The sequence below is a fragment of the Pteropus medius genome, unplaced genomic scaffold (genome assembly GCF_902729225.1).
Source record: "Pteropus medius unplaced genomic scaffold, Ma_sr-lr_union100, whole genome shotgun sequence".
NCBI classification, from domain to species: Eukaryota; Metazoa; Chordata; class Mammalia; order Chiroptera; family Pteropodidae; genus Pteropus; species Pteropus medius.
Genome location: NW_024355205.1, coordinates 36,262,585 through 36,285,834, shown reverse-complemented (window position 1 = coordinate 36,285,834; position 23,250 = coordinate 36,262,585). Strand labels below are relative to the sequence as shown.

At 51.7% G+C, this 23,250-nt stretch overlaps 1 protein-coding gene across 1 annotated transcript in view; it reads left to right on the top strand.

The window, feature by feature from the left end:
* The window catches only part of DSCAM (DS cell adhesion molecule), a 590,499-nt gene extending 583,577 nt beyond the window's left edge, over positions 1-6,922 (top strand). The window contains exon 33 of the mRNA XM_039857643.1: positions 6,450-6,922. Within this exon, the coding sequence (XP_039713577.1) occupies positions 6,450-6,802 (353 nt within the window). The 3' untranslated portion in view covers positions 6,803-6,922. The remainder of the gene's footprint in view (positions 1-6,449) is intronic.
* Positions 6,923-23,250: the final 16,328 nt, after the last annotated feature.

Here is a 23,250-nt window from a genome sequence, read left to right as displayed (position 1 = left end):
GTCTCTCTCTTCCTCTGTCTCTTTCTCCCCGTCTGTCTTTCTCTCTTCAGTTTTCTGTATCTGTCTCCCCCCATCTCTCTCTCCTCGTCTCTGCACTCACCCCTGCCCCGCCCCATCCCTCCCAGCCCTGCCTGACTCCAGCCTGGTCCAGCATCTCAGCCCCCAAACCCCAGGTTTCTGAGCTTCCGTCACTTCTCGCCCTCACTCCGTGTCCCCGACACAAGGAACGCCATCATCCTCGGGGGCAGAGCACAAGGGGCGACCGCTCGTGATGCACGAATGCTCGGCTAAGAGCCACGGCGGTCAGGACCCAGGGCCCAGACGGGACTCCTCGGCCCGCCATCACGGTGTTTGCTTTTCTGCTGGGTCTGGGGAGGCAGCTGACCAGGTCTAGCGAACCAGAGAGGTGCTGGGAGAGCTGGCAGTTAGGTAAGCAGGGCGCAAGGGGGACGTGGGACAGAGCGTTGGGTCCCAGACGCCATTCCTCCCGGCTTCGGAGTGTGGCCAGGTCCTTCTGCCAACCTGCGTCCCCTGCTCACGTCCCGACTGCGCGCCTTGGTGTCGCATTCCCCTCCGATTTTCCCTCTTTCTGTCTGTCTCTCTCTCACACACACGTCCGCACGCGTGGAAACACACATGCGCACACACGCACATGCACACGTGCGCGCGCACAGGCGCCCTCCCCGTCTCCTCGCTCCGTCTGACTCCTTTTATGTCATGGACGGAGTCTCAGCACAGAGGGAACAAAACGAGAGAGAGTGAGGGAGAGAAAAGGAAAGAGGGCGGGCGGGGGCGACGTGGAGAGGAGAGCGAGGAGGAGGAGGTTGCATAACAGACGGCGTAAATCCTCGCTGAAAATAGATACGAACTCCACCGTGACGGATTGCACTGGAGACAGCCCTGGGGCCAAGCTTCAGCTCCACCCATGTGCCCATGACAAGCGGCGTGTGCAGCTAACAGAGGCGACTTGGGGTTCGGAGCAAGAGACCCTGGACTCCTGGTCACTGCTCCTTCCAAACGCGTGGAAGGACTCGGGAGGGTCTTGGCTGATCAGCTGGGGGCGTGGTGCCCCGTGGAGCAGGCAGAGCCTGGCCCTGAGGGGCCTTTGGGGGCCCGCCTGGTGGACAGGCATCTCTTCCCAAGGGAGCAGAGGAACTGGGAGAAGTGACTCTGGCTTGGCCTCGGTAGAAGAGGAAGCTTAGATAACAGGTTAGCCCACCAAGGGGCTCCTACGAGCTCAGGGAACCGGTTGGGGACCTCCTCGACCGCACCATGCTGGCTGCTGTCATTGGCCATCAAAGACAAATCTGGTTCTTGATGGAAGCAGCGACCGCCCCCCTAACAGGAGACTTGCTCAGAGATGCTCCACGTGAAGTCCCCAGCCAAGGACAAAGGGCATTGGTGCTTGTGTCCTGTGGCCGCTGTAACAAAGCAGCACAGCCTAGATGATTTAAAACAACGCGAATTTATCCTCTCACAGACCTGGAGGCCAGAGCATGAAGTCAAGGTGTCAGCAGGGCTGTGCTTCCTACCCCGCCCGCCCCCCTTGCTCGCCTCTTCCAGCTTCCGGTGGCTGCATCACTCTGGCCTCCACCCCATCTTCACATGGCTTTCTCCCCACCTCTCTGTGTCTCCCGTCTCTCTGCCTGTCTCCCACAAAGGCACATGTCAGTGGATGTAGGCCCCACCTTAAATCCAGATGATCTCATCTCTGGATCCTCAGTCACACCTGCAGAGACTTTCTCCAAACGCAGTCACATCCGCTCCAGGACGTGGGCCTGTCTTTTGCATGAACACTGACCAACCCACTCAAGACAGACCAGCATATAGAAGCGTTCCCAGCCCACCCCCCAGCAGGTGTCCAGCCCTAACTTCAGCCCCTCTGAGCGGGCAGTCGTCTGACAGTATATGTTAGCATGCGTTATCTAACTAGATCTTCGCCATAGCCCTAGCTGGTAGGCTCTGCTCTTAGTCCAATTTCAAGACTGAGGAAACCGAGCCCAGATTTACACCAGTCAGAGTCACTGCAGGCGAAGCCATCCAGACCTTTACTCCTTTAGGCCTCCCCTCGTAATCGCCGTCGGAATCATTGTCTAGTTTCTGCCGTGTGAGACAGGCCAATGGAGAGCAAGGAGGTTAAGGACAGCAGATGCGCCAGCGTGCAGGCTGTCCCCACGGTTCTCCACGCCAGCGCCCTCCTTCTGGGGCAATAAGTGCGTGGTTTGTCTCGGCGTCCGTAAGCGTCTGAAGAACATACGAGATGGAAGGACGGTTAGAGAACACCGGCTCCCAGGTGTCCTTGGTCGAGCTCGTGGGGCGGGATTTTAATGGACACAGTTAATAAACCAAGCTCGCCTCCCACCGCTCGCTGCTTTCTTCTGAGTCAGCTCGTGAACACTGAGAGCTCGTTCGCAGCGTTCGCACTGTCGAAAGGGCTACTTTGCGTGCTCCTCCGAAACGAAAACACCCTGTTGAAAGAGCTAATTAGAGCATCGTTCCACTTAATAAAGCTGCGCCCAAAAAACTGGATTGCTCAGGGACAGCGAACGCTCGGAGACCCTTGGCGGGCTGCAGTAAGCGAACACACGCAGCCCTCGTGTGGAAACCGGGCCGAGCTGTTTCTATTGTGCAGAGTTTCTGATTCTCCCCAGCTGCTTCCAGCTACTCTGACGCTCTCGGTCACTAAATCCAGAGTGGGAGCCGCTGCAGACGGGGCCGGTCCTCCTGGGCTTTGTCTTTTGATTTCACACTCGTTTCTTCCACGTAATCTAGGACCTGAGCACCCTGCAGTCCAGCTGGGACCAAGACGTGATTGCTTTTCAGGGGTGTAATAAGCCCTGTTCATTCAGTGGGGAGCCACTGGGAAAGAGACTCATTCCCAGATCTATGACAGCACATTACAAATATGTCAAGTGTTCAGGATTTAGTTGGGCCTCAAACAGCATGAGGCATTCTTGACCTACATTTTTAAATAATCCTGGAGGTAAGCGAATTCAACATTTTGTCAAATATTTGAAAAAAAATAGTCATATAAATAAGAGAAAATTAATAATCATCTGCTTATTAGGCTCTTAAGAATAAAGACATAATCACTTTTGGATATATGAAATTGGATATATGAAAATGCACGAATTTCAAAATTTGGTCAGTTGGCAAGTGTTGATTCCTATGTAAAATGTTCTTTGTACTATAAAAGAATTTTCCAGTTTTTTAAATTAACCCCCAATAGAGAAAACAAAGAATACATTTACTACCATAAATGAAGATAAATGATTTTCAGTGTCCTTGTAAAAGGCATTCAGAACATGAGTTTTCATCTTTAAAAATGAAATACTTTCATTTTTCAGGAACGAGGCTAATCCACATCCCAAGATAAACCAGAACCTTCAACGTTAGAGTTGATAACGCAGGCTCCGTGTCATCATTTTTCCTAAGTCAAAGCCCAGATACAGCGACTTACCAAAACCTTTTTCACGAGAATGCCAAATCACGTAATTTCTTCGTCTAAGAGTGTTATGGCCCAGGTCCCGTCACAGTGTTTGTTCCTGGGCTTTCCTTCGGCCCAGTTCACTGTGCGAAGCCAACATTGAATTAAATGACCTTCGATTTCAGTGAGCCAGACCTAAAACGTCACTGGGGCTGTTTTAGTGAAAACAGGCTACGGCCCCAGTGAAATCATGGAGGAGTCACTCACCGTCACATGGTGTGATGAAGACGTCCTAAAAAATCCGATACAAAAATGCTAAGTGGCTTTTTGCCTCGTAAATTCCGAGTGACATGACAGCAGAAGGCAAGGGCATGGACACCAACTTGGTCCATTTCCCAAAAGCAAAGTCATTTCTCACCCCGGCAAAAGTCTGAAGAAAGGGAATCGCATTTTGAAAATTCTTATGCTCATTTAAAGCGTCTAAATGTGCTTCCCCGTGCCTGCCCTGGTGGTGTTTCTAGCTCGCCCACACCTCGAGAAGTGTCTTCCTCTGCTTCGCTGCTATTCCTTTTACTGAGTAAACTTACATTTTCGAAGGTCCTGGGGTTTGTCACTGTCTAAACACTCGCGGCTTTCGTTCCTGGTTGGCACGTCAGCTGGTTAGTGGCAGCCGTGCTGGGCGCAGGCGGTGCCCCAGCCCCACACTCTGCTCAGGACCCAAGGCCCCACAGGCGCTGGCCAAAGAAGGCACGATTCGAAGCAAAAGAAATGAGAATCGTGAGTTATTTGAGAGTCAGAAAGTGACGAGATGAGTTACGCCTTAGATCTATTATTAAGAAAAATGCGCCCTCGATCTGTCCTCTGGGGTGTCCGCCAACCACCAGCAGCTCAGCAAGTCCGAACCCAAACCCATTATCTTTTCCCACCAAAATACCGTCTTTCTTCTAGACATCTTTTCACAACGAACGGTCCCACTGTCCACCCGGTGTCTTGAACTTGAATCCCGGGAGGGCGTGACCCGTGGCCCCTTCTGCCCCTTCACTGTCCGCCTGTCGTCAGCTCTGGAGCCATCGTCTTTGGGCCCCTCACCTGCCCACCCTCCTACCTGGACCGCGTGCCCCCAGCCCATTCTCTGATCAGAGCTGCTCAGTGAGTCTGCCACAGGGGAGTCGCCCGTGAGCCAGGAGGATGAGCTCGGCCCCCAGGAGAGCCAGGAGGGGCCCCTGTGCTCATCCTGGCAGGCAGCACACACACCCCTGTCGCATGCACCTTGAAGGGAGGAAGGTGGGAAATACTAGGCTACAGAATGAGCGTCGTCTGTTCCAAAAATGCCAAAAGGTCCAGCGCAAGCGGGGGGACTGCTGGCCTCGATGTATGCCTAGTGCCTGGGCCCTCCCCGTGCTCACGCACCGCAGGGGCCCGTGAGGCGTATCGAAGACTTGAACCAGGGTCATCAGGTGGTGATGGACAGAAGTGAGAAGCTATTTTTCAAGTTGAATTAACCTGGAGAGGAAGGTGTCCGTGGGGCTGTGAGGTCTCAAGCACTAATGTCTGGCAGGATGGGGATGATTTTAAACGAGATGGGGCGAACGAAGGGAAACCGGCCTTGGGAGTGGAGCTGGCTTCCAGGAGCTGGGTTGGTGGACGGCGGCATTTAAAATTCAGAACGGACGTTCATGTGAGAATGTCTAGCACCGCGTCTGAAACTCAAGTCCAGGGCCCGGGAGAGGACAGAGTGGGAAGGACAGACGTGAGGGATTCGTGAAGAGGTGACGCCAGCACCGGGGCCCGCGGGGAGAGGGCTGAGCGGAGGCCGCGGGAAAGCCCTGTGTTGCGGGGCAGGAGCGGGCGACCAGGATCCAGGGAAGGACAGTGGCCAGTGGAGGAGGAGGTGGGGGAGCAGAGTGCCGCGGGAGCCGAGCGTCCGGGCAGCAAAGTGACCAACGGCATCAAGTGTTGCCGAGGGCGCAGCTGGGATGAGAACCAAGAAGGTCCCATAGGAGGTGGCGATCACAGGTCATACGCGACAGTCAGTGGTTAATCATGGTGGCAGCTGTGCCAGTTCGGATTTTCCAAAAAGCAGACGCCAAGATGGATGGGAATGGGGGAGATTCTCGGGGAAAAGAGAGAGAGAGCAGGGGCAGGCAGGGAGAGGCCACAGACCAAGACGCAGGACTGACACCTGCCAGAGGAGGAAGGGGAGGAAGGTCGGGCGGAGAGCGCCTCAGACTGCCATGCGTGTGGACGCCATGGCCGGGGTGATGGGGACGCCCCAGCTCGGAGGGCAGGTGGCCTCACATTCTGGAGGTGCAGCTGCAGACTGCCAGCAACCTCACCCGAGGCCGGGTTCTCTTGAAGAAGACCCGGGGTGCGTTTCCACGGCACCGTAGAAGCCCAAGTGGGGAGTCTCGAGAAGGCAGTAGAAACACTAACGATCTAGGGTCGCTGCTGTTTCCCCCACACCCGGCGCTCCCTGCTCCCTGCTCCCTGCACCGGAGGCGAGACGTCTGGCCGGGAGGCGGAGCCCGAGGAGACCGTGTGCGCCGGGAATTTTACCAAAAGCCATCACGGGAGCCCGGCGGCTCCGAGGCCCGCAGTTCCATGGCTCTGCCAGCCTAGATCCAGCACCCCGACAGCCTCCCCTGCGCCCCCGCCGCCCCCGGCCCCCATGCGGTCCCCGCACTCCCGTCCCAGGCGGGGGGCAGCCTAGCACACTCTACCCGGGGCACACTGTTGCCTCCGATGTCGTTTTCCTTTCCGTCATGGGGTTTGGAAGGATCTTGTCACCTGTTTCTCTGGTTAAAGCTTGACACTGAAGAGGCCGAGTCATTGTGCCTTACGAAAGCCGGCTCTTCCTGTGCCCAGGGGGAGAGGTGACACGCTCCGACCAGGGGTCTTGAAAACCACGACCAGGTGACAGCTCCATCTCTGAGCCCCGAATGGCCCATGGCGTGCTCACGAGGACGCTTGGCGCCCACCTGCCAGCCAGGCGAAAACCGACTAACTCTCTGTTCCTTTGCAGGTGACCTCATCCATTTGCCTCCATACCTTAGAATGGACTTCTTGTTGAACCGAAGCGGTCCAGGCACCAGCAGGGACCTGAGTTTGGGGCAGGCGTGCCTGGAGCCCCAGAAAAGTCGGACCCTGAAGCGCCCCACGGTCCTCGAGCCCATCCCCCTGGAGGCCCCCTCCTCCACGTCCTCCGCCAGAGAGGGACAGCAGTGGCAGCAGGGGGCCGTGGCCACATTACCTCAGCGAGAAGGGGCAGAGCTGGGCCAGGCAGCTAAAATGAGCAGCTCCCAGGAATCACTGCTCGACTCCCGGGGCCATTTGAAAGGGAACAATCCTTACGCGAAATCCTACACCCTGGTATAACAGACGGCGGGACTGGGCGGCGACTGTAAATACGATTTAAAAAATTCAATCAAAGCTACCTTTTTTTTACGGAATTCCAATATTTATAATTAAAGAAAATTGCCAAAATATATTAAAAAAGAGAGAAAATACTGAAACCACAGACAGTGCAAAGACTCTCCTGCTTTTTTTCTGTCTGAGCGTGAGCCCCGTCGGCCTGGGCATCTGATTTTTTGGGAAAGAAGTCCAGTTTTATGATCTTCACAGGCTACTGCATTTTTACCGATTTTCTACACAGTGCATGGGGGACTACTTAAACCTGACTGGAAGTCCTGTCACACAAGATGCAAGACAGAAAACAGGACAAAAATTACCCTCTTTGTGAATTTAAAAGGAACGTCGATTTGGGGCGAGGGGAGGCATTCGTCATGTTTGCAAACCTTTCTTTCCCGTTAGAAACTGGGTCCTCGATCCGACCTCCCGCTGTTCATTGGGTCGAGTGCCATCAGTGAAGGGGAGGGGGGAGTCGATTTGGTTTTCTTTTTTGTTTATTTTTTAATTTAATGAGACACTCTTTGCATTTTGTCTAAGCGAAATAAAGAAGAAAAGGTTGTCTGCCTTTATTTCGATGTCTGCTTCTCTCGACTCTTACTGATTTGCCAGGTCCTCCTTCCCACACGGATACTGGTGTTTGCGAGCACCAGGGCTGAACCCGGAACTCAATTCAATAAACCAGGGAGAATATCCACACTCTGACCTCCTTGGGAATGTCTGGGAAGAGCACAGAAGGGGCAGCTGGTCTCAGTCATAATGATCCGAGCCTCCCAGATGTTCTGTTCCTTGTCTCCCGATAGCACCTGGCCCTCCAGCTGGACCAGAGTTCAGCAAACTATGGCCCGCGGGCCGAATCCAGGCCACTGCTGTGTGTATAAATAAAGTTTTATTGGAACACAGCCACATGCACAGCCGAAGTGCATTCGCATTTTGCCTGTGGCCGTTTCGTGCCCCGATGGTGGTGTGGCATTGCGTAGTTACAGCAGAGGCGGTGTGGCCTGCAAAGCTAAAAATGTTTACCGTCCAGCCCACTACAGAAGAGTCCGCCAAGCCGTGCTCCGGAGTCCCACGTTTCCCCCAGCCTGCTGGGGCAAGGGCGGGACCAGGAGGAGTCCGTGCGTCCTGCCCCCCGGGACCCGTCCCGTCACACTGTGACCGGCGTCTGCATTCGCAGTAGACCATCTTTGTATATGTCCCCTCCCATGCACTTGTCTGTACCCAGAGGAAACTAGTCGATAGCGTGCGATGCTTCTCTGAAACCTAACTCTGTGCTTTCCTTCCTGTCGGCTTAGATCGTGTACCCCGGGGCCCAGCCTCGCAGAAAGCTCGCCCGTAAGTAGCAGGAGCTGCATTCTTCGTTTATGACACATTCCAGACTCTCTTCCCTAAAAGGGAAGGATAACGAGGTCCCTGTGCCGGAGGTTTGGCACTGAGCAGAAAGCACGATTGAATGCCCACGGCTGCTCAGTCGCCCAGGTGAGCCCGCACGAGTCCCTGCTCTCCCTTAATCTCCGCGGGCCCCCCTGCGAGCCACCAGCATAGGCCGGGGCCAGCCTTTGCCGCCTGGGAGCCTGTTCAGAGGCTTCTTCCCTCTCCTCCCTCTCTCCCGCCCTCTCTCCCCTTCTTGCAGCCTCCCTCCCTCCATCCTTCCCTCTTTTCCATTTTTTCTCGTGTCCACTTATTTTTCAGGCGGGCCCACTTGCCTGCTTAAGCGCAGTGACACCGAGTGCCCCCATCAAGGGCCCACGACCAGGTCGAGACCCCCCGATGGTGCTCACATTAGGTGCCCCCATGGATGTGAGATGTGGGGTGTTTTCTTCTACTGTTGCAGAATTTAATCCATGTTGACAGCTGATTGCACCCTCAAAGACTGCTTTTTAATGCAAAAGAAAGGAAATGCTACTTTCTAGAATTAAAAAATAAAAAAAAGCTGTTTTCCTCAATCTAAAACTTCTATATTTCCCAAACTCAGAAGTTTACCTTTTTTCTCTCTCTCAAGCTGTGCAAAAATAAAAAATTCTATATCATGTCTGCCTCTGGAATGGATTGCTTTCAAGGATCCTGCCTTGGAAATGCACACTAAAATGGATTCAACATGTAAGCGCTGTATCAAAAAGTCTGCTCCTTACCTCTCAGGTAGGGGCCTGGTATTTACATCTACAAAGAGGTCTGGATCTGTAAATTAAAGGAGCAGTGTATATTTAAAAGTCCATAATTGACAGTAATAATAACTAATTTTCCTCTGGACCTTTTCCTGTCTCTAATCTGATTTGTAATATCTTTGAAAGGTCATCTATCTTATTCACCTAAGATCTGCAGACAGGAGGCTGTATCTTAGGGTGGCGAAACTCAGGTAAATTCTTTATCCTTTGTTCAGTGCCCATAGGGTCGATGAACAATAGCTCTCGGGTCAATGGACTGGGCTTCCTTCGAGGCATCCATCCGGCAGGCAGTCTGAAAAATGCCCGCCTTCCTGAAGTGAGCAGGGTCTTCTCTCACTCCCTAGCCAGTGAGCTACCAACACTCAGCGCTCATACAGCTGTGGGAACCCTAGTGTCTTCATCCAGTTCTCGTGTCTACCTGCTCACTTCCTGTACCCACACCTGCCCACTTCCTGCCCACTTTCTTTACCCACGCCTACCCACTTCCCCTAAAATTCCCAGACATTGCCCATCTCCCTGGCACCCACACTCCAGCCCCTTCTTAATGCAGCAGCAGAAGACCCCAAGTCCACTTCCTGTATCCACACACCTGCCCACTTTTCTGCACCCAATTTTTTCCATTTCCCTCTGTAAATCCCAAGGACTCTGCCCACCTCTCTGCCCGCCAGCCTTCCCCTGTACCCTCCGTAGAGCACTCTGCCTAATTTCCTCCCTAAAATTCCACACCTGCCCACTTCCTGTGTCCACGCCTGCCCACTTCCTATACCAATGCCTGTGGTGACTACCCACGAAGAGAAGAGGGTGGAGAAGTGGAGGCTGACAGACGTGGAAGAGCGAGGTGATACAGAGCGGTCGCGGGCTAGACTGGATACGCTCCAGTCCCATCATCTTTGTGCCCTTGCTACCAATCTTGATACAATCTTAAGACACAGAAAACCCACTTTTGCTTAACTTGCCCTTAAAATAAGCAGTAGGTCACCACTCAGCTAAGGTCCCTCTGACCTGGGACCTTGTTTTCCCCACGTGCCTAAAGCTTCGTGAGATTTTAAGGAAATAACTTGCCTTCCAGAGAAGGCGTGAGCTCTGTAAACCCACTTCCGGCGATGGCAGACGGTGTGGACAGCCTCCAGGGACAGACTAGGGTCAGGAATCCAGGACTGGTACACTGCAGGCTGGCTCACCCTGAAAAGTTTAAAGAGAGCTAACAGAATGTCCATATTCAAACTGGAAAGAATGTGGCCCAGGGAGCGTTACCAGCTCTCGGAAGGTCACTTGGGAAGACTCAGTGTCAACAATCGAATATCCAGAGGTCCTGAGCCCCAAGTTATGTCTCCACCCATCGGCCCAAAATAACCCATCAAAGGCAGAGCCAAAAGAATGTGCCTGGAGCGGAGGGAGGGTTCTGCAGCTCTTAGAAGCCCTAACAAGGGCTTCGTTTGAGAAAGAGCCTTCAGAGCTATGGAAAACGGTCTTTTTACTCTCATGTGTGTGACTTCTTGAGGAGATTTGTGATGGCCGAGCCCCTGAGTAGCCTAACGATGGGCCTGGGCAGGGACAGAGTTAGGTGGCAGATGCAGAGAGGGTCTTGGCTGATCCCCCACCCTGGCGAGTCAGGACCTCATCATTACCGGGGTCACTCCAGTGTCATCGGGCATGAGAGGGGGGGCAACCACATAGGGACGATCCTCCAGGAGTCCCTCGCATTGTGCCTGTCTTCCGAGCAGGGGCGCTGGTGGGTTCTGTTCTGTATCACCTTTTCAAGGATCTTCTAGTAACAGCCTCGGAACAGAGTGATCTGTCTCCCTGCTGTGCGACAGGCAATGACTGCCGACCAGGACAAGGAAAACAAGCCTCCCTCTGAGGCCAGGTTGGCAGGCTTGCCAATAGCTCCTCCTTTAAATGTTTGGGGCTCCCCGGGCATTAGACACAGGAATCTCAAGCCTCGCTCGTCCCTGTCTGTCCAGGTGGTCTCACGCGGGCTCCCTCGCCAACTGGGATCTTGACTCCAATTTCGTCTTCTCAATGGAGGCTTCCCCGAGCCCTTTGGTGCCACACCCTGGCGTCCCCGCTCCCTCGTATCTGCCCCAGCTCTCTGTCCATACCCTCGTCGCCTCTAAGCTACTGTGTCATTAACTTACTCGGAATGATTACTTTTTCATTATCTGTCTTCTGCCACTAGAATTTCAGCTCCACGAAGACAGAATTCTTTGTTTTGTCCACTTGTGTCCCCAGTTTCTAGAATAGCACCCAGGCCCGTAGTGGGCATTCAATAAACACTTTTTGAATTGGAGAAAAGAAATCGGAGGTAGTTTCCTAAGCTCAGGGTTTCTCAGCTGTGACACAAACCCGCTGTGTGCACAGTGCCACCTGGGCCGATCCGCATCACCCCGTGGGCCTTGGGGGCACAGGGGAGCTGCTGAGAACATAGTGCTCATGCCGATTGCTGAGCTGTGCGTAATAATATGCTTAGTCTCTGACTCAGGAGTCTCGTGTCTTCTGCCGCCGTCCATGGAACTGTGGCAGGCCAACTCGTAAACTTCCAATTGCAGTAAGTATGTGAGACCCTCTACGGTTCTTGACAACAACCCACTAGATGTGGGCAGCACCAACTCTGTTCTCCACTCTGCTCACACTTCTGGGTGTGATCTACTCATAGATTTTTTTTGCGGTTTGGTGGGAATATTCTTTTTGTTCTTCCTCTTTTCAGTCTTTTGCTTTCGGGAAGAAAAAAAAAAACTTAGAAAAAGTAGCTCTGAGCACATGGCAAAGGGTGCCAGTTTCATATCCCAAGAACAGCCTGGCAAAGCCAGAAAACTCTGTGTCCCAGAAACTTCAAACCAACCGCAAGAAGAAAAGGCAACGTTTGTCACCTCTGGCGCCGTGCCACCCAGAGAGGGCCGTGTTCTGCCTCTAAGAGATGACCCTTCCGTGGGGACAACAACGGAGAAGTCCATTCATGGTGTGTTGGAGAGGAGGTGCTCAGAGGTGTCCTCAGGGACAGCGGGGCCTGGGGCCAGACCGCCGCCCCGTCGGTTTCCATGTTCACCCAGCATTGGGATCAGAGGGATGGCGGCGTTTCCAGCCCTGCGGCTTGTCCTCGGCGTTTGCCTCTGTCCCACCCTATGGAGAAATATTTTAGCAGTCTATTTAAAAGATACTCCTGTTTCTAGACCCAGAATCCTAAATGTCTTATGAAGAGGCAGCTTCTGAGATGGAGTGATGATGGTGCTGGGGTGCTGACCCAGCATTCGACCCCCAGGACCATGGAAAATGAGGACCGTTGCCCCGAGCAAGATCACAGTCCTTCATGCGACCACCGTGTCCCCACTTAGTAACGCACAAATCAAACACCAGACCAACAACCAACAACGACCAGCATCTATTTCATCCCAGGTGGGAGATCGCTTGGCCATTGCCCGGGAAGGTGGCCTGATGACAGCCCCAAGAGATGTACTCTGCACAAGCAGAGCCAAGCACAAGCCAGGTATAGATGTATGCGTTAGAAGGGACTTTATTTCAGCGTAGTGTTAGCACGGCAGTCTGCCTGTTCCTCTGACCGCTTGGACACATGCTAACAGAACACCCCATTTCCGCTGAAACTTCACTCTCTTCTCTTAAAATTCTTTCATGATCTTTAGTGGATCTCAGTGGATGACATTCAGCCCGCTCGCGGGATGTTAAGAAGACGTTTCCATTAAGAAGAGTGAGAGTCTTGCATCAAAACCAATCATGATAAAGATGCTTTCGACAAGGATCATCAGCGCATGCCAGAAGAGACATCCTAATGGCCGTGGAGCTAACCGGAAAACCCTCCCGTGTCCATCCTTGTCAAAGACTGTTCTCACGATGCGTCTGCTTTCCCGTCCCATGTGCTCATCTTGCCAAATACCAGAAACTTGATTTACTGATGTCGGATCCTGGGAAGGTTGGGGTGGCCGGGCACATGGTGCCATAGCCAGACCAAGGCACTGAGGTGCTTAGCTCTCGTACCAAGTCTTCCAGGAATTCACCATCACTCTCGTGCTTGGCCATCTGGTTTGGACATTTGCAAATAGATCTGATTGGACCAAAAAAAAAAAAAAAATCTCTAAGGCCCTTCGCTCAATAAGGAGATGATCCTTCTCGGTGTCGATCCCCTCGGGTAAATATTTGAGCTCCTCGGACGTGTGTGTGAGGGGTGAAGGCTGCATGTCATTCATCTGCTGTACCCCTACAGACCCAGAACGCGTCTCAGCCAAAACGGGTAAATGTTTTTAAACAATGCTCATGAAGCGAAAGTAGGTGTGCAAATGTTTTGTAGACTGCAAAACAGATGCTCTAAACATCCATGAGCTCAAGGTCTAAGAGAGAGTTTTAACCTATTTAATAAACTGCTAAATTCAGCTCGTTATTGTGTGTTTGCTCTTTATCCCGCGGGGAGGGGAGAGGAAAGAAACAACCTGATTTTTTGAAGCTTTCGAGTAATGGAGACTTCCCTGTGTGTTGCATAAAATCTCACTCACCTGTGTTCGAAAGCTCACCCTCCCCTCAGGCCTTCTAAACAAAAACTTCTCTTTGGGGGGGGCTCTATCCGAACCCCATCGGCAGCATCCGGACTGCTAAGCCTGTGCTGGTAACCCTCTGTGTAGTAGTAGCAGAAAGGTGCTTTTTGCTGTTGTTGCCAGCATTGGTGAAAAGGCTGGGGTTCTGCACCTGGAGGGCGTGGCCGGTCACCACGTTCGCCCACCCACGGCCTTAGCACACAGGGCAGCCAGGCCGTCACACTTCTCGCTCTTGGAAATGCAAGCCGGCATTCTGCACCCGAGGCTCCCGCGAGGCCAGCCCTTCTGAGGCCGACCCAGGTCTAAAGGGACGGGCTCACCCTTCAGGCCCTTCTGCAAACCCCACCCCAGCTCCTCTCCACACTTTCGGCCGACGGACCACCAAGAAAACAGAGGTCGCCAAGGGGTGCGTCTTCGTTTGTCTGCATGCACCCCCAAACTCTTCTGAGCTGCACCCTTCCTCACTCCTGCCTCTCAGGGCGATAGAAAAGCGCCCCCCACCTGCTCGCAGCTCTTCTCTCCATCCATACTCTGGATCCCTCATCTCCCGCCTTTACGAGAGCTTCACTCCCCCAACTCATGTTCCTCCCGTGGCCGTATGTAAAGATATTCAAGTCTCTGCCATCAAGAAAAAGGAAACGCCCCCTTCCGCCCCCCACTTACTGTAGACACTGTCCTGTCTCCTCTCCCTTTCTCAACACGGCACCTGCTTTTCTCCCACGCACCCCTTTCTCTGAAGCTGCCCTCCTGGCGGCCGCAGCCGACGTCCTGGGGGCCGGACCCAGGGCCCGCTGGCGGCTCTCGTTGCGTGAACCTCTCCTGTGGCACCAGAGGTATCTTCGTCCTGGCTTCTGGTTTTTTTTCACTCTTTGGGCTAATTCTTCTCGGTTTTATTGGTAAGGTCCGCATCTTCCAACGCTCCTTTCAAATGTGCTTGGTCTCAGAGTCCCACCCTCATTCCTATGCATTTCTGCTTCACCCCGGACCATTTTAGCATCTCGTCTGCAACCACAGAGGGAGTCACCACCTGTAGTCTGCTGATTCCTTCAGTGGCAGCCGCCATTACTTCTCAGTCCGCCCCCGCCAGCCTCCTGGACACGGGAGTCCCATGCAAACCTCGAAGGCGACCTACACAATGTCGATGACTGCATACAACCCCGCTGCCCCTGGCTGCCCTGCTCCTGAATCCTTATCCCGATGGCTGGTTTTACCATCTCATCCAGAACTCTCCTTCGGCCCCACATCCGATAGCCAGACCCCTCATCCTCACGGTTTCCCTCCGCTTCCTAATCTCTTCACAACTTCTCTGGCTCAGGTCTTTTATTCACACGGATTATTGCAAAGCCTTCCTGAAATCAGTCTCGATATCTGCAATGCTGCGCCTTTTCCAATCTCATTCTCTGGGCCAGGGCCATGCTAGTCTTCCTAGCACGCAAGTCTCTTTGAGTCACTTATCGCTTCATAGCTGTGAGTGATTTTCCATTGCCTTATGTAAAAAATCCAAGCTCTTCAGTCTGCCATATAAGACCATTCGTGAGCTGGTTCTTATCTGGTTTAGTCTGTCTACGCTAGACAACTCTTCCATCGCGCTCATCACTCTTTTATCCCGTACCTGTCTCCCTCTCCATCTCTCCGGATCTGTGTGTGTCTCTCCTCTTTTCGTCCTCTACACACACACACACGCACACACACACACACACACACGCTCTTTTTTGTAGCGAAGAAGTGTAACACTGGATACATGCCAATGTGATCTGCTGGTCCTGCTACATCCAGAAGCTATCGGAGAGCGTGATGACGGCATTTTAAAGATGTAGATAAGGTGCTCGACTGGAGATGACCTCGTGGGGCGGGGATATGGTGCTTCAGGACGCGGCGTGTGTCTTACACCCATGGCCATCGCGTGGTGCTGAGCCCACGATGACAGAAACGTGGATCCGGACGCAAAGCTTGGGAGCAGGCGTGACCTCGCTCAGCACCACCTCACAAGGAAGCGAGCGCCTTCGCCCCACAACGCTGGGTTCTGTGGGTCGAGAGGCCCGAGTCGCCAGAGGGGAGATGTTCCCGCAGGAAACCCAGCGGAAGTCCCATTAAACTTAAATCTACCGTCGCTGCCCGTCGTTTTGGGTTCTTCCTGACAGCAGGTCAGCAGACAAAGAAATACAGGTGTTATCATCTTGGCAGGAGTGAACTGACCTTGGTCATCATGAGGAAGTACGGTTCCATTTTAGGAGTGCAGGAAGAAACGTAGTTGGCCCTCGGGCGATTCGCTGAGGTGTCCCTTGGTGTCCCCATGTTCGTTTTTAACTGTGCATGGGCCGTTAGAGCAACCGTAGCCTTAAATGAGCATAGTCATCAAGGAATCCACCCTCTCAGGGATGAGAGTCTTGGCGAACTCACCACACGAGCCACCTGGACCAGCAGAAGTGCTCACCCAGGATAAAGGGACTCTAGAATGGGTGCCAGAAGAAAGAGATGATGACCACCGGTTCCTGCCTTGAGATTAACTGCCACAGCAGGGGCTGTATTGTATCCCACTAACTTTCCTTTAATAAAGTTTACCACAGAAATTGAAATCAACCACAATCTTGATAAAGCCATGACAGGTTGAAATCAGCCTAGTGCAAGAAGGGAGTGCGTCGAGGCGGAGCAAGGGGTGGACTCCAGTGGACCGTGTCGGCGCTCCGCCCAGACCCCTCGAAGCTCTTTGTGTGCTCCCCGAGAGCCCACGCCAGCTTCGGGGTGATTTTCTCATACTGGCAGCACCAACAACTTTCTTCCGTGGACTATTCTTGAGCTACGGGGATGGCATTTCCCATCAGCACAGAAAGCCAAAATGCCTGGGAGTCATCACCCCCGGAGAGAGCTTAGCAATGACCGACGCACAGGCGTGTGGAAGCCCCGCTCTCCTGCTGAAATAGGAAGGAAAATCTGAGCTGCACTTTGTGCTCCGGAATTCCATGCAGGGTCGGCCCAATGCCAGGACCTTGCCAGGTATCACAGCCTTGCATCTCCCCTCTCCAACCCTCCTCCCCCGGCTCCCTTTCTGCTTCCTCTGGTAGCACTTTAATGAATTATTTGCATGGAAAGTCACGTCTTAAGTTCTATTTCTAGGGAGCCTTACCTCATGTAAGGTCTTAGTCTTCATTCCGCCGTGGACGTATTCATGTGCCTGACACTAAGCACTAGTGCTAGTGCTTAATGCATTAAATGTTTAACGAATACTTGACAGTAAATAAACAAATCCGCAAATACATGCATAAAAAATAAAAGTAAGTAACATCGTAAATCTTAATAACTCTTTTCTTATTCTTCTCATGATGAAATATTATTATTATTATTAAGATTCCTTTGAGGTAGATGTTTATTGAATAAATACTATCCGATCAATGTGTGGTGCAAGTAAATCTTGGCCAGAAGCAAAGGAGAAAGTTTAAGATTAAATCCTCTTGAAGAGCGTTTTGCATTCTGCTGCAGTCTTGAGGGGACAAGGGCCAGCCCTGGGGAGTCTGCTCCACAGTGGCTCATGAGCCAAGGGGGAGGCAAGTGGGAACCAGCATGAGAGCCCACTGACGCTGGGTCTGACAGACGGCGAGATGAAGGCTTGTCCTGGGCTGAACCTTCCCTGTCGGACCCTCTCACAGATGTGACTTGGAAGGACGTTGCTAGAGCAGGCGACGGACAAAGGACATTTCATCCAGACTTATAGGCTTGGGGAAGAGGGAAATCAGTCAGGTCTTTGAAGCCAAGGACGGGGAACTCATTTGTTTTCTTTGGCAGGGCTGGACTCGGCCAAGAAGCATCCGATTTTAGCACTATCTTTGGTGACATCGCTTCCAGGCTTATAACCTAATGAGGATTAGCATTTGGACTAACAGTAGGGCTTTCGAAGGTGGAAGATGAGCTATTTATAGGTCTGGCAATACATGTGGAACCTTTAACACCATTTGCAGAGATGGGAGCTTGGCTTCCTTTTAAGGCTCCTCTGTGATGCCTACTTGGTGCTAATGCAGCCTGTCATCTGCCTGCTAAGAGCAGCCCAGTGTTCCTCACAACTGGGGTAAGAGATTGTCAACTTGAGCTGAGCACAGCATTTCAAAAAGGGCCAAAGGAAAAGATGGCATTTCACACAAAGTTAATGTGAGCTAGTCTTTGGACCCAAAATAATAAATATGGAAGAATGTGCTTCAGCCGAACCTGTCTCATCATACAGATGGAAATCACTCTGCTACCCTGAGCACACACCACAGCTGGGCCTTTTCGTCAAGCAGTGAATCAAGACTTAATGGAACAGCTCAAAGAGACCTTGCTTACTTTTCTTTAACCACTCTAAAACCTTTTGCACTCACTTACCTATGCGTACTAACCTGTGGGAAATGACATGGGTAACAGTGTGAGACCTGCAGTCAGACTCCTGGGTTCATATCTGGCCTCCACCATGGATAAGCTTGGAACCAAGAGCAGGTTGCTCCCCATGTACCAGTTTCCTTAACTGTAAAGCAAATAATAGCAACTCCTTTTAGGGCTGTTGTGAGTATGGAATGAGCTAATGCGGCTAAAAACTTAGAATAGTGTCAGGCACGTGAATAGGTCCTCAATAAATGGCAATGACTGTGACCAGTTATTCCTTTAGACCCCCTTATTAATGCCACGTGTGCAGAGTAAAGCCTGTCAACACATGATGTCCCAACGAGCATCCCCGTCAGCCATCCCAAGCACCATTTCAACATCTGGATCGGTACATTTGCGTATGCCAGCACCGGCAACGCTACCGGGGGGCTTCTGACTGGGCGAATGTCCATGGTACTGAAACCAGCTCCTAGACCACCAGCTTGCGCATGAGCATGTTCCTACAGTTCCTTTGCAGATTTACAGCACGTCTTCTGCTTATTTGAGCCAGTTCGGTTCACAAAGCTAATGAGATTAACAAATACTAAAGAAGGAGGAAGCAGAAGCTGATTAAAGCCATTTCTTAAAGGATTTTTACCAAAAATGTACAAACGACAGTATTTATAACTTAAACTTTGAAAGAACCCGCTCCATTATCACCCTGAATGACATCTGTTTAAAATTTTTAGTTATTAATGTTATATAGCTACATGTTCTCATTTATTTCTTATTCATTAGACTTAATAAAAGTGATAAAAACAAGTCCCTGTTTCTCGAATGTTGTACCCGCTTTCAACAGCCAACTTATATCGAGTGGTGCTCGAGTAAATATGGAAAAGAGCCCTCCCGGCCCTGAGGGGTGCACGGAACGGTGACGTGTGGTGCCCCACGGGGAAGCCGTCCTCCCCTTGAGCCTCTATAGAGTCTCGTTTGTTCAAGTTTCCCCATCTGTCAACACTTACAGAGAAGTCCCCGGCGTACGCGTAAGATTCTGTAGAGAGTTCGGTAATATCATCTCTAAGAGAACTTTGTGAAATTGATACAAGGCTCCGTTGAAAGGAGCTGAACCCACACACAGTGGCAAGACTCGATGCAGCCAACCGAGTCTCCCTTTGAGTGTGAGCAGGACCTGTGACTTATTTCTCACAGATAGGACGTGGCAAAGGTGGCAGCGTGTCACTCCCAGGATTACATTGCATTATGCCTCACCTTCTCTCCCCAGCTGACCTTCAAAAAACAGTGTGCCATGCTGTGAACTGCCACGTCGTGGAGAGGACCACGTGGCAGGGAACGGCCCCTCCCAGCTCTGGGCAGCCTCTGGCCGGCGGTCAGCCCTTGGTCTTACCACTACAAGGATGCAAATTCTGTTGAAAACCTGAGACCGTGGATTCCTCTTCTTGCAGCCTTCAGACTTAGCCCCCGTCAACACCTTCAGTACAGCCTGCTGAGACCCCAAAGCGGAGAACCCAGGTACGTCACACCCAAAATCTTAGCTGGCAGCAACTGTGAGATGACCGTTTCCGCCATCAAGATGGCGATAATTCATTACGTAGCAATAAGTAGCTGATACACATATGGGAAAGGCTAGATCCGTAAAGAAGTAATAGCTCTATTTCTAACTGAACTCAGCTTCCATTTCAATTGATGATTAAAAATAAAACCTCCGTCCAAGAGACTGGTCGTTTCCAGTTGAGCACCCAGCCTGTGGGAGGTATGTAGTCATCTAAACGAGGGATCACCCTGCCTTCCCTTCCCCCTGCCTTTGTGGCAACCTAAGTCTGGGGGAGCAAGCGGGGAACAGGCTGCCGTGGGTGACGGCTGTCCTCCGCCCTTGATGCTGCCTCAATCTCCATGAAGCCATGGCCCCTACCAGGGTCCCCACCATGGCTTCTGCATCCCACTGTGCTTGACCTTATGGGCACTCTGGTCCACCTGGGGGCCTGTCCTCGCTGGATGCTCAGGACCTGGAGCCTACCTTGGGACCTCTCCAAATAAATGCCTCCCTTAACTTTAGGTAGGTCATCGGCTGCCCCAGGGCCAAATGCTCTGATCCCATCCTAAAAGCCTTGAAGAAGCCCAAGACCGTGCTTGTGGGCTTCCTCGAACCTCTCTGCTTGATTCTTGCCTCCTCAGAGTTAACTCTCGCAGGAGGCAGACTGTGGAAGGGGCTCCCCAGACACCTCCCAACCACTCAGTTCTAACCCCATTGCCTCCTAAGCGCCTTGCTTGTCAAATCCTCATTTTCCTTTGTGAGTAGTTGAAAAGCTGCCCTTACATTGTATTCTGTGTCCTCTCCAGGACGTGGGCTTATTTTATACTCTCCCTGTTCTGCCCTCCAAGCTTTCATGTCGACACTCACAAATCTTTTGTCTCTCGACAAAGCCCAGCTCTTGAAAATCAAAAATCCTTTGGTTTTTAGACTGTTACCTTTACAGTGGACTTCAAGAGCCAATTTGAAACTCAAAGTCAAGAATTTGGCCTTTGTTCGAGACGTTGTCATCCTTCCTCTTGAGATCTGGGACACAAACACGGTGGAAAGGGAGGAGGAAAATACCAAGATGATCTTCTGACACATGTGGCCATGTGCAGTGAACCATGTGGGTGGAACGGGAAGATTATGCACCCCCCCCAAAAATACATAGAAGTCCTAACCCTGGTATCTGTGAATGTGACCTTATTTAAAAGCAGACTCTTTGCAGCTACAACCAAAGGAAGATGAAGTCATACTCAATTAGGGTGGGCCCTGCTCCAACGTGACAGTGTCCTTATAAGAGGAAACGAGACCCGGACACACAGGGAAAACAGCCGTGTGGTGCTGAAGGCTGAGATCGGGGCGATGCATCTACAAGGCAGGAAACAGCAAGGAGCACTAGCGTCATCAGAAGCTGGAAGAGCCAGAAACAGACCCTCCCCCGGAGCCTTCAGAAGGAGCACGGCCCCGCCCACACCATGATTTTAGACGTCTCCCCTGCAGAGCTTTGAAAGAATAAATTCCCGTTGTTTTCAGCCCCCCGGTTGGTATAACTTGCTATAACCGCCCTAGGGAATGAATACAGACAGCAGGTGCACAGAGAATGGGCACTACCACGAAATGACAGCCTGGTCATCTGCACCACCAGACTCCAACTGCCATGAGCATGTCATTATCGTCCTTCAGGTGCAAGTGAGCGAACACCCAGCCTATCTTGATTTAAGCAAGGAAGAGTTTTTGTCGGCTCAAGCGGAGACGGGGGGTGGTGGGGGGGAGCGATGCGGTCAGCTTCAGGGGCAGCTGCACGCAGGTGCTCAGACAGCGTTCCTGCCACCTTGCAGCTTCGTCTTTCCTCCTCGTGTCTTCATCCCGACATGGTGAGAATCCGGGACTTCCCTGTGGGGCGAGTGAACACCTCCGGGTTGCACTGACTTGAGGAGACCCAGTCAAGAGGGGGTCCGTCACATAAGCAGTAAGAATCTGAGGGTGGGACTTTCTGCACTGGAGGCCGAGGAGACGAGCTGTCTCTAGTGTCCTCCAGTGTCCACTCCATGAGGCACCGAGCATTGGGACTCCCGGATTCAGAAGAAAACCAAAGACCATCAGTGTCAGCCCGAGAGGCACCAAGCAGCACAGAGATGACTGCAATTCTACTCGATCAACCGAGGAAACATCTGCCATTTTGGCACCCTCCTGACCCCATCTTTAGAGTATCTAATGTCTAAGAGCGAGGGAGGAGGGGGGAGACCAGGAGGAAAAGTGACCTGCTCTGAGGGAGGAAAAGATGCAGATCAAACCTGAGATGACGTTTGCATCTCGAGGACCAGGGTAAGACAGTTCTAAGAACTTAAGGGGCTGAGAAAGAAGCGTAGGCTCCAGCCAGGGGCTGTTCAGGGAGCTGCTGCCTAAAGAAAGAGCGAGGTCATCCTAGTGGCCTTGGGAAGGGCGGGTATTGGAAAATGTAAAACTACAGGGTCCCTGTTTATCATTCCAATGTGCCGACACTTCACAGGTAACCAGCTTCATTGTAAACGTGAGTAAATGAATATGTGCGAATTTCCAAAAGTTGGAATTTTAAACTTGCACATAAACCTACAGCTCACCCTGAGTCAGTACCTTCGTGAGTGCTTCTTATCAAGTCATGCAAGAGAATAAATCGCAAATCGTTAGCTTGATCATAGGAGTATGGGACGCATAATCGATAAAGCTCCTTATTTTTTAATTCCTGCCATGGCCCTAAGCTCTAGGGTGCCAACACTCGCCATTTTCCCTCATTCACAGTTATCTTAATTTCAGTTGAGAGAAATTTCTCCCCAAATTGGTTGCTGTGGTGAACACTAGGTTTGCCTTACAAAGACATGAAATCTATATATGCAAAAAGCCACGTTTACAAAAAGCAGCATCCTGTAAACTCAGCCACTGGCTACGACGCAGGCTTCGAGACCCACCATTTCAGTTACTTTGCTTGTGGGAGAATCACTTGAATGGCAGAATCATCAGAGCCCAAGTATTTAGAATGTCCTAGTTACCTATAAAAAAAGTTCACATAAAATTCTTAGATCTTTATAATTATCTTTCAGTTATACTTTATTTTGACGCCTAAAGTTGCAATTTGCTCAGCGAAGCCCCAGCATCCTGAAACATTAATGAGCATGTTCAAAGACTCGAGAGCGCCTAACATCATTCACACTGAACCCCGATAAATCTCTCTAAGGGTCCTGCTATTTATTTTTTGGCGCACAGCAAAGGGGAGCCTTTCTGGTGTGAGCTTCCTTCTCACGGACGCTACTTCATACCTAAGGATGCGAAGTGGAGAGAATCGATTTGTTTTGCCCAAGGTCATGAAGCGAGTGCATCAAAACATGACATATACGTGCTCTCGGTCTCTGGCCAGTCCCATGTCCGCATGGACGGCTTCTGAACATGGCGGGGATCATGGGGGTCCACCGCCTTTATTCCTCCAGCTTCGAGAGCATAGAGAAGACACCAGACAGGCTCTCCTCTCCCTAGATGTCACTCTGAACAATAGACCGTCACTTCCTAAGAGCGGTCGATGCCAGTCACCACCCAAGATACTTGGGTTTTTCTTTATGAAACTTTCCAGCTCCCAATGAAATCTACAGAACATCGTTAACAAAACGTCAGTGCTTCTTGCCTGTTTAATTTGCATGTCGACCCTGCCCCAGCCCGGAGTGGGCTTAGCCTGGAGGAAGGGGTTGACCGGTTCTGATGACCACAGCCTAGACATCAACCAGCTTGGTAACTGTCTTTTGAGAAACTAAAGTTTTATTTCAAATAAAATTCTAAATTTTATTTCATCATCCCTATCCGCAAAGGCACATGGCCACTGCA